At 41.4% G+C, this 16,424-nt stretch overlaps 1 protein-coding gene across 2 annotated transcripts in view; it reads right to left on the reverse strand.

Moving 5' to 3' along the window:
* The window catches only part of slit3 (slit homolog 3 (Drosophila)), a 219,424-nt gene that overhangs the window by 81,883 nt on the left and 121,117 nt on the right, over positions 1–16,424 (reverse strand). For both annotated transcript variants that reach the window (XM_036568481.1, XM_036568482.1), the window contains one exon: positions 856–927. In XM_036568481.1, coding sequence (XP_036424374.1) covers positions 856–927 — 72 coding nt within the window. The remainder of the gene's footprint in view (positions 1–855; positions 928–16,424) is intronic.

The raw sequence follows: 16,424 nt of genomic DNA on the forward strand, positions 1-16,424 counted from the left end.
AGAGGAGCTAGGGCTCCGGAGGGCTGTAGAAGGCTTCCAGCCTCTAGACAGCCACAGAGCGCCTCAGTCCAGGGGGTTTAGGGGCCCGGGGTATAAAGACAGCCCCCTGAATGTTAGAGCACATCTAGCGTTTACCGCTGACATCCCCACTTTATTTATGTCTTCTGGAGCCTGGTGCTCCACCACATGCTAATCGTAAGAAAAGCTAGCTTGATCCCCTGCTAAAACGCAGACGCAGCCACAGATGGGATCCATACAGGCCTGGTTTGGTCGCTTTGGAATTATTCGTATCGATTGTGGTTTGAGTCCAGTGGTGGAAAAGTGGTGTAGCGACACGGGCTCGTCCGAGTCGTCTCACCAAACTCATCTAACTCCTGCGCAAACAGATCCCTGAAGACTACATGATGCACGCTGAGCACCAAATCCCAGAGCTAGATGAAAGATTCAGTGCTTGACTGTCTGTGTGTATATTTACAGCACCAGTCAAAAGTTTGGGGACATCAAAAAACTTTGTTGGACTGTAATAACATGACATTATACATAGAAAGTTCAATTTTTTCTGAGAAAGAACAACTGAGAAAAGAACCCCCAATGAAAATCTCAACAGAAAGCGAGGTGTCCCCAAACTTTTGACAGCATATATGCATGTGTGGATTTCTCTATGAACCCCAACAGTAACTATTATGTCCTTCATGTATTTTAAGAAGCTTTTGGCAGAAATCTTTCAGAATAGACTCTGCCTTGCAGCTATAACAGAGTAATGACCCAGCATGTGGTGGTTACACCACAGCAGACATGCAGCTTCTGAGTGATGTCTTTTCCCCCCGCTAACCCAAAGAAAACCCTAATACTCACAGAGTGCGCAGCTTGGGCATGTGGTTGAAGCTGGACAGCGGGATGAGGGTGATGTTGTTGTTGTTGAGAGTGCTGGAAGGCAGAACACAGACAGAGAAGATCAGACAATTGTATTGATCCGATGCAGCTTCACACAAAGACTGAGTAGCGGGAGCACGTTTTAGTGGAAGAAGAAGTGTTGGAAACAAAGGCACAAATCAAGAGTTTTGCTAAAGGAAGTATCAAGGCAGATTTGTTGTATGTCTGTATTGACTACGGCTCAGTAGATTAGGAGGAGCTGGGAAAGATATGAAGATGTTATCTTTAAACTAAACAAAATCCTAAAATTAGATCAGCATAATTTGGACTAATCCTCCACTCCGCTGCCCTGCTAATGCATTATGTGTATGTGTGCGTGTGTGTGTGTGAGATTCTCAGCGCTGCTGTGCTGCATATAATGCATGATCGGTGTGTGTCCACAGCAGCGTGTAATCGGCTTTAAAGAATCATGGTCGGCGTGTGCAGCTGTAAGCATGGCCAGCAGGCTCTTCTGCTTCCTGCCAGAGCAGCAGCCCTCCTCATTAGCGTTAGTTAGCCACCTTAATCTTGTAATAAAGCCGTCCCACGCTTGCAAGGTCCAAACCCATCCTGTACCCTGTCCTTCCCTCTGAGGGCCTGGGACTTCTCAATTGAGACTATAATGATGGCTCCTATGTCTAGTTCTTCTAGGGAAAAATCATTTTTACTGGCCCTTTACATTAGGAGGAGATTATTTAAAACAAGTGTTCCCAACCTTTTTAACAGCATGGACCAAACAGCAGCCCACAGTAGTTTTCACAGACTGGAAGGGGGTGGTGAAGCAACTCAGGTGATCAGCCTATGGTTTGGCTTTGTTGAAGAATGATAATCTGGACAGCTTCATAGCCTCATTTGCTAGCTTCTCTCCACATACCACACACAATATTTTGGGCAACAGCACCCCCAATGGTGATTAACCATATTTTATATAGCTGTCATCACATTTTACATGGCAGATGTTCTTATCCAGAGTGACTCACAAGTTAAACCTGTTACAGCGCTAGGTGAATATAGCTTTAGGAGTCCTGTCCAAGGACTCATTGATATAGTATGGTGTGCTTTGCTATGCTTATGCATGGCCCTTTTCTTCATAACAAGCATAAAAATCGCTAACTAGTATGTTGACGTCTCGGTAGCTACCTAGCTAAATTTCCCGTTCCACATTAAATGGTACAGCTGTTCTGATGCCTGAGGCGACAGCATGTAACTGCTGCTCCATTTAAGGTGGAATGGGAAAATCTGAATAAGAAGCTGGCGAATAGCTGACTGCAGCTTCACATCACCAAAGAATTAGGGGTGAGCGATAATAAAATAATTTGAAAAAATATTAGTAAAATTAATTAAAATGAATTAGTAAAAATAAGAAATGGGATTGGGCCTAGGTATCATTTTCATTTGTCTTCCATTTTTTTTTTGTTAATGTTGTCTGTTTTTACTTCTTCACTTATGCTAGCCACTAACTGAAAGCAGGCAACATCAACCTACATATATGCACAAGGCCATACAGAGACATGATTTAAGCTGATATGTTTAAAATGGCATACAATTAGTTTATTAACATTTTAGTGGCAAGAGTTAAGCCTATGAATGTTCTTATATGACACTGTATATGTACTATCCAAAATAATTCTTTAATAATGTGAGTTACACCGGTATTAAAATAGTCTAGATCAGCTATCAAGCTACTAACTCACTAACTCTGCTCACTGCCAATTCTTCAAGAAATCATCCCCTGAAAAGCTCTTTAGAGAACCAAAACTGGTTCTTCTCTTTCCCAAAAAAACTCTTTTTGGCACCTTAATTATTTAGAGTCTAATTCCTGTATGGTCAAGCTGGTGAAGCTGCTCAGCTTACAGCCAAAAATTGGGGTCGGACCATGCTGCTCAATAAAGGGTTTTGAGGGGCACACAGTGCTGGGAAAGCTCCTCAGTAAAAGACTCTAGTTTTACAGTTCGGGCCTGCTTGGGGAAGCATTGCGGCGCGAGACGTGACGCCAACTCAGTGCGCTAGTGAGCCCACCAAGCCCAGTACTTCACTTTTCACTCACAAGCAGCTAATTCAATCTAAACCTCCTCATAAACAAGGGAGGAAGATGGATATGACCACAGGATAATACGTTTCAGTATTTCTGCGAGCCGACTCATAACTCCAGCTGTGGAAAATCCCCATCCTCAGCAACAGCCACGCTTAAAGACCCAACAGACAAAAAGAACTGCACAAATACGAGAAAAAGAGAATCCCTCCAAAACATCAAATTCTTGCGGAGCGTTTAATGACAATCTTAATATTTGTTTTGGCGTGGATCTGTGGGGGAACACTTTATTAAGACAGAGGGAAAGAAAGAGAGAGAGAAAAAAACATCTCAATGGCATGGAAAATTATTGTTATTCCACAAAAATATTACACACAGGGAGGAGGAATCACCCTTGCAAGAGGCTGAGCGAAAACTCTCTTGTCCCAAAAAGGAGAACATGATCTGCTCCTCAAGGCCGCTGCCATTTCCTTGCAGAGTTTCGGAGGCAAGAACCTAAGGAGGAACGCCCTGGTAAAAGCCTGTAATACCAGACCATCTGCGGGGTGAAAAGAAGTTGCCTCTGCGCATGAAGGACCGGCACTTATCTACCATCCTCTGAGCTCCTTCGGGACAGTGTTATTTATTTTTTGAGCAGTGATAGACTGAGGTGAGCAAGCAAAAGCACAAAAGAAGTTTCCCCAGTAACTTTAGCTATTACACAGAAAAAGTACAGAGGAATGGATATATGCAGTTGGAGAGTAATGCGAGAAAAAAACAAAAAAAAAAAAACAAGACAGCCCCCCTTACCCCCTCACCCCACCCGCCCCAAAGTGCACCTAACGGGTTGTGCTAATAGAGGGAATGCTCTCTAACTCATCTATATTTCAACCGTCCAGTTTCCAGCTATAAAAAACCTGGTTAAAAATAATCGTATATGGATTTTCATCCTCCAAGGCGTAGTTTGGGAAATCTTGACCACATGTCCAAGCAGTAATGAGAGTAAGTCTAGGCAGGTATTACAGAATCTGTCAGAGTGGACAATGGCTTTACACAATGTCTATCACAAAAATCTTATTTCATGAATCTCTAAATGGCTCCGCTGACTAAAAATGCAATGCTAATGGCATATACATGCTTCAGTTCTGGGCAAATGAGCACAATACACATGTGCTTATCTCTTATCTATATTTGGGATGTGTAATATACAGCACTGTGGAAAAATCCAAGGCCACCCTTTATTCATTTGCTTTCTAGTAAAGGTGGCCATTAAGTACAAATGAGTTATTTTCAGGAGATATTTCTGAGGAGATTAGCTATAAAGTAATCCACATGCATAAGGAAGGGGAAAGTCAAAGGAAAATAAGTGACAATTTTCCAAAACTGGAATTCAAAATCATATTAAAAGCTATAGAGACAATGAGACTTCAAGCGTGCAATACCCAGTAGACCACTAAAACTGTCACCATCATCTTTGAGAGAGAGGAGAAAATCAAGCTCTACTCTCGCCTCAGATCTGAAAAAATCCACAGGTGTTTCTGTCCATCCTTCCACTGTGAGAAGACAACTCAATGCTATGAGTCTGAAAGAATGTGTAGCTGTTAAGAAGCTCTTACTGAGAAAAGGACATAGACAAAAGGAATTTGCAAATCAACAAAGAAGCTGGGGTTCTCAGAACAATAGACTGACCATCTCAGAGTCCAGACCTCAACATCACTGAATATGTTTGGGATTATGTGGACTGTGAGAAGCAGAAAATGCAACCAACTTCTAAGACTGAACATTGGAAGTGTGGAAAAATATCCACCCAGGTGGGTGCAAACCCACCCAAAATAATGAAAATGTTGTAGTAAATGCAAAGCATGAACATACTAAATAGTGAAAAACATTAAATTCTATTTAGTTGTTTAGGTTTCTGTGTAATTTTCTGTTAACTAAATGCTTTCATTTTTTTTCTTTTACTGAAAAAGTAATGACTTAATGATTATTAATAACACTAATACATAATTGCCGCTTTGACTGGATATTAAATAAATGAAGAGTGGTCTCTGCCACTCTGTGAAATACTGTGGGTGACAGAGTCTCTCCTAAGTGTCTCCCAGAGGCCGATTATGAATCAAAATTTTGAAGGGGAAAGCCGACCGCTGCAGGGAAGAACTGATGGATCCTCCGTGTCACCTGAGAATGTGCATTCAAGCTTAAACCGAATCAAATCGATACTGGCTCCTCACTAATAACACGCTGCCGAAGCTTAACAATGTAACTTTATGATTTTATTTAAGGCTTTATTGACGCAGCGGTCAATGGGATTGAGTAGCTATTAGCCACTCATTCACCTAGCCTCGCCTGGACGCTGGGACCGTCTAGATGGGACACCTTCTTTCTTTTTCTGTTCCTTCTTTTCCTTTCTCGGCTATGTCAAGAAAGCTTTCCCACAGTCGCAGAAAGGCTGGGGCTGGGGTCTGGAGGGCCCTCAGCATTTCTCATTAGAGGAGGTTTGGAAAGGGTCCGGGACACTTCCCTTTTGAAGGAGGGTGAAATAAGAGAGGGGGTGGAAGCAGGGGCTACTGGGGGGACAGGGAGAGAGAGAGAGAGAGGGAGAGAAAGAAAGAGAGAGAGAGAGAGCACCAGAGCCCTCTGCAGCCATCCCTTCACTGCTGACACACACACACATGCACACAGCTGAGACAAGCCACAGAGACACGCAATGCGACATGATAGTGCACTGGTCCTCCTTTGTGCGTGTGCTTGTGGCTGGGTGAGGGCGGACCACCACTGTTCTGTGTTCACATGTATACCCTGTTGACTTCCCTCAAAGGAAGAAGGTCAAGAGTCACTTGTTTTGTCCAAAGGTGAAGTTTCCCACGGGTCTCGGACTGGCCCACTTTCTCTCATACAATACAGACCGGCCATAAAAGGTGAAGGGTGCATGTTTAACCCTTATGTAGCATTTACATATTGCCACTGAAAACCATAATTTCATGCCTCATAGCAGGATTGGTGACGGCTCATGGAACGGTGGCATTGCTGCTTGTGCGTGGGAGACGGTGTGTTTTTAATGTTTCTAATTGTGGTTTTTGTCGAAATTTAAGTTTTGATATTTTGACTGGATCTTTGACGGGTGCACCTGGGCTTCAGCGCTTGTGTTTCCAGAAAAATCTCTGATTCGTTCCACCGCCGCAGCAGTCGGCAAAAGTTGGGAAAACTGAACTCTCGACAGAGTGGTCCACTTAGCGCTGCAGTCAGCAGAACACTAAAAACAACAGAATATTGGGTTTGCTGTCATCCATCAACTGCCAACATGTAAACGCAGCATTAGAAGTCGCAGTTATTGCCAGCAATAAGTTGTATTGTATCAGTGGTGTCACAGTTAACATGTTAATAACTACTAACACCACTAATTTTTTAACACTATTAGCACATTTTAATATGCCATTAACACATCTTATACAAATACAGCCTTTAAATCACAATGGCTAGACGAAGCTGGACAGTGTTACTGGGAGAACTAGATAAACTGCTGAACAAGCAGCAAACTAGATATCTCCAATTCTCCTCAAAACAAGATACAATGTAGCAGTCTGAGAGCAAGAGGAGCTGGAACGTGCAGCTGCTGTTGCTCTCACTGGATGTCAGTGATGAAAATTGGAAACTGCATTCAGCCTGTTTTTATGGTCTGTTTTGCATTCATATCATTTTCACGTTCAGTTTCATCTGAAACCTTCAAGTGAAAATAAGATTAAATCTGCAAATTATTGAAAGAAATACATTCTGATGGAGCCTATTTTGTCCAGTCATATAGCTATAACAGAAAAACTGCCTTTATAATGGAAAATATCACCCTTGATAGAATCTAAACCCCAACGAACCAGGGAACTAGGTCTGTTGTCTGGACAAATGAAGTTTATTCATTGTGCGCACAGGTTCCAGACAGCCAGCCAGCCCGTAAGACAATGGACTGTCACAGATTTATAGCTGGACTGATGCCAAGATTAGACTCAGTTTATACATGACAAGTGACAGGTGTGACAGACATGACCATATAACGAGAAAGACAACAATAGGCAGCCTAAAATACAACTTCTGCACATACACACACAACACCGTACATTTCACAACAATAAATTCCTTCACCCTTTAGGGTGAAATTTGAGCAAATAAGACAAATTAGGTTAACTGCAATAAACTACACAAAACCATGTGAATAATCACAATTATTTTAGCCTTAATTTTTATATTGATTATTTGGGTAACATTTTATTTAAAGGCTACCTACACAGGGGCTTCAAAATACAGATATAATCAGTGAATAACATATTCATAAAGTAATACCGGAATATTTATAGACAGCTTATGCTTGTAATCTCATGTTTAAAGAGGTAAATGACATTGTACTGACATAAAGTGATGACACTGTGATGAAGCATTTTTCTGAAATAATAGATCTTTTCTGTAATGTCTTATAAATATGTTATTAAAATTTTATGCATGTGTTATAAAGCTCCTATTAGGTAACTTTCAAATAGAGTCTTACTATTGTTTCTTACTTGTAGAAATGCAATCAGAATCATGGATTTTAAAACTTTTGATTGATGCCATATTTGTGTTTGTATGTTTGTAAAATCTCTTAAGCTCTTAGTGTCAGCTAGACTTTTACAGCTGTCTGTGGGCCTTTTTAAAAGGTTTGAAATTGTTCCCAATAATTTAGAGATCTAGTTAAACTCCCCTGAAGTTCTAAGGCTCATTAGTCTATATTTAAGCATAGTTTCAATGTTTTTTGCCAATATAACAAACTAAAACAATTCTCTCAGCTGCAGTTTCATGCTGTTGATTTTCATTAGCTCTTCTACATCTTACATGGTCCAATAGTCTTAATGCCTATTCCTACTTTGTTTATTCATTTCTCACTTGTAGAACATTGATGCTATTGATTATTATTGTTATCTCATTTTGCAAACAAACCATCATTGTCATGATATAACTATGTAATACCTATGTAATTACATATCTATGTTTAAATAGTGCAGCAAAAAGCAGTAATAACTCAAGATTTCTAAGGGTTAAAGAACCCCCTTCCTTCTGATGGGCACACAGGGGGATTATCATCCTCTTCACCATCATTGTACTCAGTCCTAATGTGAGTGAGTATATGTGTGCAGGGAGACTGCCTTTAATGCCCCTCAGAGGGTTAATGAGCAGGGGATAAGGATGCAGTGTCTGAGACGCGAGGTGACATTTCCAGAATGTTGCCATGGCTCCAAACGAGCCGCCACTGCTGCCGCTGCACAACGGCGGGTGTGTGCCCAGAGTGGCGGTGCGGTGTGTGCGCCCGTGTCGGCCCTTTAAGCCAAACTGAATGAGCGGAGTGACTCCAGATGGAAGCTAATTTCATTATGAGGGCCCGGGCTCCTTTACTTGTTGCGGCGTGACGGAATCCGTCCGGCCGGGGATGGAAATGTTTGCCTTTGTTTTGCTAAGCGTCGAGGGTTCAGCAACAGCGCAAAGCCGCAATCAGATGTCACTGCGCTAATTCAAATAAACCAGGGTGAGAGTAAACAGAGAAATAACATGATCCGCCGCGCAAAATCCTGCGCATGTGGTTTGCGTCTAAGTGCAGGCTTATTAACGGAAAAAAACTGAAACAACACTCACTCTTGGCATTTCAAAATGAAAAAAAAGAAAAGAAAAGCCCCGGTTCTCATTCAATAGGCATGCTTCAACCCTTTAAAGTGCAAAGCCCTCTATGTGGGCTCACACTCTTATAACTATGTAACTTGTTAGTTTTACTGTAGCTAGAAAGATTAATAACCAAGATTTAGATTAATGACTGAAGTGAGTAATAAGCCTGGAGTTTCACCTCTTTAAATCTATGGATGTCTATTGTAATTACATACTTTAGATCGTAGTTACATTGTAATTACATAGTTATTTGTAGTAGTTTTTGTATATTAAGATTTAAAGGAATACTCCTAAGTTGATTTCACCACACTTTCCTGTACCTACCAAGAGAACAAAAACCTGTTGAATTGATTCACATTTATAACAGAAGCCAAACCTGGGAAGATGCTCAAGTGCCTGTCCATTGGCTTCTATTATAAGTGTGTTTTAACTCAACAGGTTTAAAGCTCTTTCTAAGCACAGGAAATTTACTGTCTGTGGTAACTGACCATGTGCTACAGATGTGGTAGAAAGAGATTACTTTAAAAAACACTGGCAAATTCCTTAAAGATTAATGACTGAATAATAAGCCAGGAGTTTAACCCCTTAAACTCTATGGACCTCTGTGGACTTCATTCCACACTTTCATAACTACATACCTTACATAGCAGTTACATTGTAGTGACTGGGTGACTTGATGTAGTTATTGCATAATAAGTCTTAAAGGAAAAAAGTTTTCCACCCTAATCTCCATCTGAGGTATCTGTAGCACAGCTGACTACCAGGAACAGAAATTTTGATTGTTATTAAATGTGTTTTGACTCAACAGGTTTAATGCTTTTTTCCAAGCACAGGGAAAGTACTGTCTGGGGTAACTGACCGAATACCACGTGTTGCAAATAGAGATTACACTGAAAAACACTTATTCCTTTAAGATTAATAGCTGAACAATAAGCCTAAAGCTTAAACTCTTAACTCCCATGGGCCTATCAATATGTCTAATTCCATTCCTCACTTTCCTAACTACCTTACATAGTATTTACATTGTAATTACTGTGCAATTTGTGGACAACACACCTCAGAGGAATACTCCTACCTTTTTTAATCTTTAAATCCCTAACTGCTGCATCTTTAGGTTGTTTCCCATGGACACTAATATCAACCCATTTCTGTACCTAACAAGAGGACAAAGACCTTGTTGACTTGAGTCACACTTATAATAGAAGCTATTGAGGAGAGGATGAAGTACCTGCCACTATTGGCTTCTATTATAAACATGTTCTGACTCAACAAGTTTAATGCTCTTTTCTAAGCACAGAGAAATTATTACTGACCGTATGCTACAGATGTGGCAGGTAGAGGTAACACTGAAAACACTAGAGCATTCATAACTAAATAATAAGTCTAGTTTAAAGATTCCAGGCTGCAGAAAATCCATCCTATGGAATATGGAGGAAGGGCTGTAGGAGGGTGAGCGGTGCATTCATGTTGGTAGAGGAACAGGTACTACAGCAAAGACAGACGTGCTGCTCCGGCCCTTGATGAGGCCATTACAGCTTAAATGAGGACAGATTGAATCTAAGCTGTTCCCTCCCTCGCTCTCCCCCACCCCCCCAGCTCTTGCTGGCCGCCCAGGAGCGAATGATTAATTGTGCACAGGGGTCCGACTGCTGAGATGCTGCCGGTCCACCACCATCATCACCCCCTCCCCTCCCACCCATGCTTTGGCGCAGACTGAGCAAAGATAAGGCAACACGAGCGCGAGTGTTGGCAAGGCAATTTCCTGTGCAGGAAAGTGCTGTTTGGGAGCTAATGACGGGTCTACCCCTCCCTCAGCAACCCCCCACCCACCCCCACCCCCGCTCCTCTAATCCATTCCCTCATTTAGCCACCGGCCTGCTCCCGCCACTCGCCTGCCTGTTGTCTGTCACATAAAGCCTTCTATTGACTGAAAGGCAACCTTTCAATCAGGCCAGGCAGAAAGTAAGATTGATTTGTCCTGTGGGAGGCGAACTGGTGTTAGAAATTAAAGATGCATGGAATATCTGATTTGCGACGAATCCCGGCTCCTCTCTCTCTCTCTCTCTCTCACCCTCTCCGTCTCTCTCTTCCCCTCTTCCTCTCTCTCCCTCTCCTTTAACCGCAGTGGGGCCATCACTCTCTAACTACCAGCGGAGAGGGCATTAGGCAGAGCAGAACAGGCCTAATGTTTTTTACATGGGCTCTGAGGTTAGAAATGATTAGGATAAAAGGGCGCAGGACCAAAAAAAAGAAAAAAGAGCAAGGTCCACTTCCGCTGTTGCCTGGGAGAGCATTCAAAAGGTCACACTCTGAGGCTTTTCTGGAGTGAAAAAAAAACAAAACAAACGAAAACAGCCAAACCTGAATAACAGAGCATCATATTTTTCTGGCCTCTCCATCAGAAACACAGCACACTTCATGGCTAATGCATTTAGGTTTCGATCTAACGCCTACTTGTCTGTCCCCAGAACGGTCCAAGACTTCAGCACGACCACAGAAACGCGATAGCTTCTCCTCATCACCACACGTCAGCTTTGAGAGGTCAACGGCTGGGCATTTTTCTCACCAGCATTAATCTCCACGCCTGCAGACGTTCACACACAAAACTTTGTAACTCCATTTTTTCCATTTTTTTCTGCTGCCCTTCACAGTGTGTGAACATTTTGTGATGACCAACAGAGATTTTGAAAAGCAAGTTTTTACATTGCGCTCTTACATTACATTTTATACACTACATAATGTTCTGTTAAAGGGGAGTTACTCTGGCTTTTCAAAATTTCAGCATAATTAGATCATTAAGATGTAAACCAAGTCATTCAGTGTGGTTGATGTGAAATGCTCAGTTCTAGAGAATCTCGCTGAGTCAGAATTGTTCACAGTGGTGGTGATAGGAACCAGATATTCACCATATAAGACTTCACAGAAAGCTGTTACCTGAAACGGTTATTAATACACTGTCTGATAACTCTGTTTGATGACAATTTTGAGATAACGTTTTGGTCTGGAATGAATCTTTAAAATTCAGTCATGATGGAGATTTACATGCAGAGTGTTGTAAAGCAAAACAGTACCAAATAGAACATCTTTCTTGTTCAGATTTACTGCTATTTTACCATCATCAACATTACATATAAAAACTCATGTAGGTTGGATAGCAAATTAAAGGGCTTTATCTGATAACCCTGGTCCCTATCACCACCATTGTAAAATCAATAGCGCTGCTGTTGGAACAAAACCTCACATCTCCAATTTTGTCATTTTTCAGTTTTTGGCATAATTTGAAAGGACCCATTGTCCTTTATGCTGTGTGTAAATCATGATGAATGGACCAAAAGAAATGACCCAAAATGACTTGGAAAAAAGGTCTGGTTCCATTGACTTACATTAGAAGTGGAGTAGGTTTTTGGAGATACAAGCTTTTGCTCCAACAACAGCGATATGTTCTCTACAATGCACCACTTCATGTCAAACCACTCTGAATGACCCTGTTTACGGCTTGACCACTGAATTATGCAGAACTTACAAAAAAAATTAGTCAAATTCCTATTTAAGAACTCCTATAAAGTTTCAGGGATGCAAGCTTTTCTTACAACTGCAACAATTTGCTTTAACAATCCTCAGTGGTATACTTCAAATTCTTGGAGAATGACAGAAAGAGCAGGCCACCCTGCTTGGCATAATTTGGTGTGCGTGTGAGCGAGCTCTAAACAAAGAGGGTGAAAACATCGTTAAAGTACACTCACAGTTCAGAGTGCATCTGCGGAATCAAAAGCAGAGGAATGCCTTTGGTGAATATGACGCATGGTGTGGAGCTGCTCAGGACTTAGAGACGTCCCGTTGGGCCCGGAGCCCGCGCTATCACAATAAACTCACCCTGGTTTGAACAGGGCGCACCATGCCAAGCTGTCAAGAAAATGCATCGCACACACGTTGACAAATGACAGCATTTGGCAGGACGCGGAGGATCACTGTAATGTGAAAATTTGGTGCCTCTTATCAATGCGTGGTGGTGGAGGGGGGAAAGTCACCTTCAGCATACGGGTGTGGAAACGTCTCTGCACTTTCCTCCTCATAAAAAATGACACAGCCTGGCAAAAAAATTCACATGATTTGACATTTGATTCAGAGCCAGAGTTTTCTGTACAAAAGTGCTTATAAAATATGCAGCGGTCCCAGAGCTCTGCAGAGTGGTGAGTGTGCGCGCAAGTGCGTGTGCATGTGTGCGTGTGTACAAGCAGGGCGGAAACCTGGGGGCAGTTACCCACAGCACTAGAAATGCTGTCATTTCTCTTCTTAAAAAAGCCCAGTCTTTTAACGTCTTTGGCCTCTAAAAGTGACATGAAGATGTACACACATGCAGAAAGCACATCAGCAATAGAGCTCAATATAGCAGAGTAATGACTACAGTTTCTAATAACATGTCCATTACAAGCTCATCATAATCCTATATAATAACATCACTAGCAACAAAATATACTCCCTCTGTTTCATATTCAACTCTGTTTCATATTCCACTGCTGTCAGTGCTGTCAGGCCCTCTTTCTCTGAAATAACAAGCCTATAATAATGCCAAATATTAATATTTTGCATAAAAGTCTGTAAGTCAATTTCTGTGTTACAGGCCTGTTGTTTGTAAAGTAAACGCTAGGAAGGTCTTGCATTGCCCCTATCCTGTTCTGACCCAGCATATTTTACATTGCCAAATAGGTCTATAATTTTTGTGGTTTTTGACCATTTGAGATGGTCAAATCATTTTTCATTCAGGGTCGGAAGGGCATAGATAAAGAGCATGGTCATTCATTCAGAAGCACTCAGCAGGAAGGGGAACAGAAACATGAATTTTGATTTTCTGACAAAAAAAATCATTAACATACCTGTACTACTAGCAAAAAAAAGGTTATACATAGTACCAAAAAAGGGTTCTATCACTTGTAGCAACACAAGTAACAATGCAATGCCATTTTTGGCACTACATGTAAAATCATTTTTAAAAGGTTCTTGAAAGAACCAAACACCACATGCATTCAAATGAATCTTTGAATTTCTGCAGTTCTATATACTGTATATATCCTTTACTAAAGAACCCTTGAAGAACAATTTTTACAGGGTGAATAATTGGATGTAATGGGAAATGTGGAAGAGCATTCTTTAAAAAAAGGTACCACAAAAGGTTCTTTGAGCAACACCACAGCCACTTTTGGTTCCCTATAAAAATGTTTATAGAAGAGATTTGCTATTGTGAAGGACCTTTTAAAGGTTTAAAGAACCTTCATATGCTGAACAGTTTCTTTGCCAATGTAAGGGTTCTTCCTAGAACCTTTACACTATGTGGAGGTGCTTTAAACCTAAACTAAACTAAAATTTCATTTACGAAAACGGTTCTTCAAAGAACGCATCAAAAGGGAGTCAAAAGCGGTTCTTCTATGGCATTGCGCAAAGAACTTTATTTTTTAGATTGCATATAACACAAGATTCCAAATCTACATTTTTGAATATAAAGGTGTTGAAAAAGGTTCTCTGGAGTGATGAAGAACAACTTTCGGGTCCCTAAAGCAGTGATTATCAAGCCGATCCTCAGGGATCCCCAGAAAGACCATATTTTTACTTTATTCCTATGTGTTGAGATTGGGTGGAGCAAAAATCTGCACCGACTGGGGGTCTCTGAGGACTGGCATGAGAAGCACTACTTTAAACAGCCTTTCAATGGACAGTTCTTTAAAGAACCATATTCATAAATTACATATGTAATGTGTGAAGATGTTTTAGTTTAAAGATCTAGATCTGAGTGATGCAGATGTTCTGTATCAAATAACATTCATTGTAGAACTGTACATCCAAACCTGGAAGCATTTAGGAACCTTATATTTAAGAACATATCAGAAAATCCAAAAATTGGTGCAACGTGAAATTCAGCATAATATGAATCTGCTCATCTATTCGTAGACCAATACGTAATGAATAATTATCGACATAGCTGCTCCCTCTTACATAGGTTAAGCCTCTGGAAGGCTCTCTCCCTGCAGATGAAGTATTATACTCATCACTGTGCTGGCCACAGCACTTTCTCCACCTCATTAGGATGCAAGGCATGTCTTATGGTGGGGTGTGGGGTGGGGGTTTGGTCCGAGATAGCTTTGAAGTCATTAGTTCAGTCATTAGCGCAGTTATGTTAAATATACATTACAATTCATCACCAGAAAGAGCCAATCATTTATTTTGTGTGGCTTGGCAGGCGTTAAATCACGTGCGGGCGCTGGGTGTGGGCCCCGCCAGCCGAGAAGAGATTTGACAAGTGCCGCTCCCGCTTGATCAGGGCTCTCTTCTGATCAACTCACGACTGCTTAGCATCTTTAAAGCGGCCTGGCTCGGTGTGCTGTTTGTCGTTTTTGAATGATCACACGGCTCGCTCTCCGGCACCTCAGTACAAAGGCCTTGTGAAATGCCTGGATTGTGCTGCAGTGCGTCATCTATTTAACCAGATCTTTAATGATGGCTGTGATTAGTTGGAAGTGTTTAGCCTTTCAGGCCTCACATTTCAAAGGAGACCCTTTGCATGGCTAACATGACCCTTCTGATGAAGTTCACTGTGAGTTCAAGCAGTTCATGGCCTCTGAAACTCATATACTCATCAGCAGTGGGTTCTTGTATTAGCTTAGCGTTATTATATCTTTTTCCATTTTTGTATATCATAGATTAATGCTGCTCTAGATGCCAGAAAGATGTAATATAATAGACAAAAAGCCACATTCATTATTATACTTATTCCAGTGGTTTTCAACCTAATTTCTATCTTCCTCATCTGTAGCATTTGACAGCTACCCATTGGCTTTTATTCTTAGCTATTTGAGTGAACAGGTTCTTTATTTTTACAGGGAATATGTCAAAATGATTGCCCACTGCAATCAACAGTATGCTACGTATGTGGCAGATTAGAGACTAGAGATTAGGCTGGAAACATTTAAAAACACCTATTTATCACCACAACAGAACCTGTTCATCCCGCATATTAATATTAACGCAAGACGTCTCCCAAACGCCTTGCTATTTCTGAATTGTTTCTGAATAAGGCCTTTAATATATCGGCTAAGGCCAGCCTGTAGATAACTCTATCTTTAGGGTAGGTTAGCTTTAGCTGCACTAGAGCTGCGCTCATGGCATAGGGCAAAGGAAGGACTCATTAAGCTTCCTCAGAGAGATACACCGCTGCATTAATCTCGAAGATAAAACTCTGAACGTTGTGCACCGGCACGAGCCGTCCCTCATTTCCAACACCGCTAAACTAGATATATGACACGCTCAAAGAAGTGTCCCCAGCACCACACTTCCCAGCATTCGCTTAAGTAGATGTCAGAGGCGACTGCGGGCCAGGAGAGCCTGAAATTATGCATAAAGGCTATATAGCGTGGAGGATAGTGATTACAATGCACTTGGTTAACACATCATGATTGGCTAAGCGATATATTCCACCCCCCTCACCGATACGCACTGTATGTACGGCTCAATCAGCAGGGGAGCGGCACGTATTCATATTCTCCTGTTCTCCATGGCTAAGCATTTGGTAATGGGCTTTGGTGGAATCGGAGGATATTCTGTATTATTAATGAAAATTGATTCCTGACTCACTCGCACTTTTCTGCTCATGTACTGCTGTTTTTTTTTTCACTGATCAGGTCATTTTATGCTTTGAGTGTGGGACTGAGGACAAAATAAGAGGGCCTGTCATGATGAATTGATTGAACGTCTAAATATCACAGATTTAAAGGTAACTTCTCTATGAGTTGGCATTTAGCAGTTGATAATAATGCAGGTATTAAATTCTTCC

Source organism: Colossoma macropomum, unplaced genomic scaffold (assembly GCF_904425465.1).
Source record: "Colossoma macropomum unplaced genomic scaffold, Colossoma_macropomum, whole genome shotgun sequence".
Classification (NCBI taxonomy): Eukaryota; Metazoa; Chordata; class Actinopteri; order Characiformes; family Serrasalmidae; genus Colossoma; species Colossoma macropomum.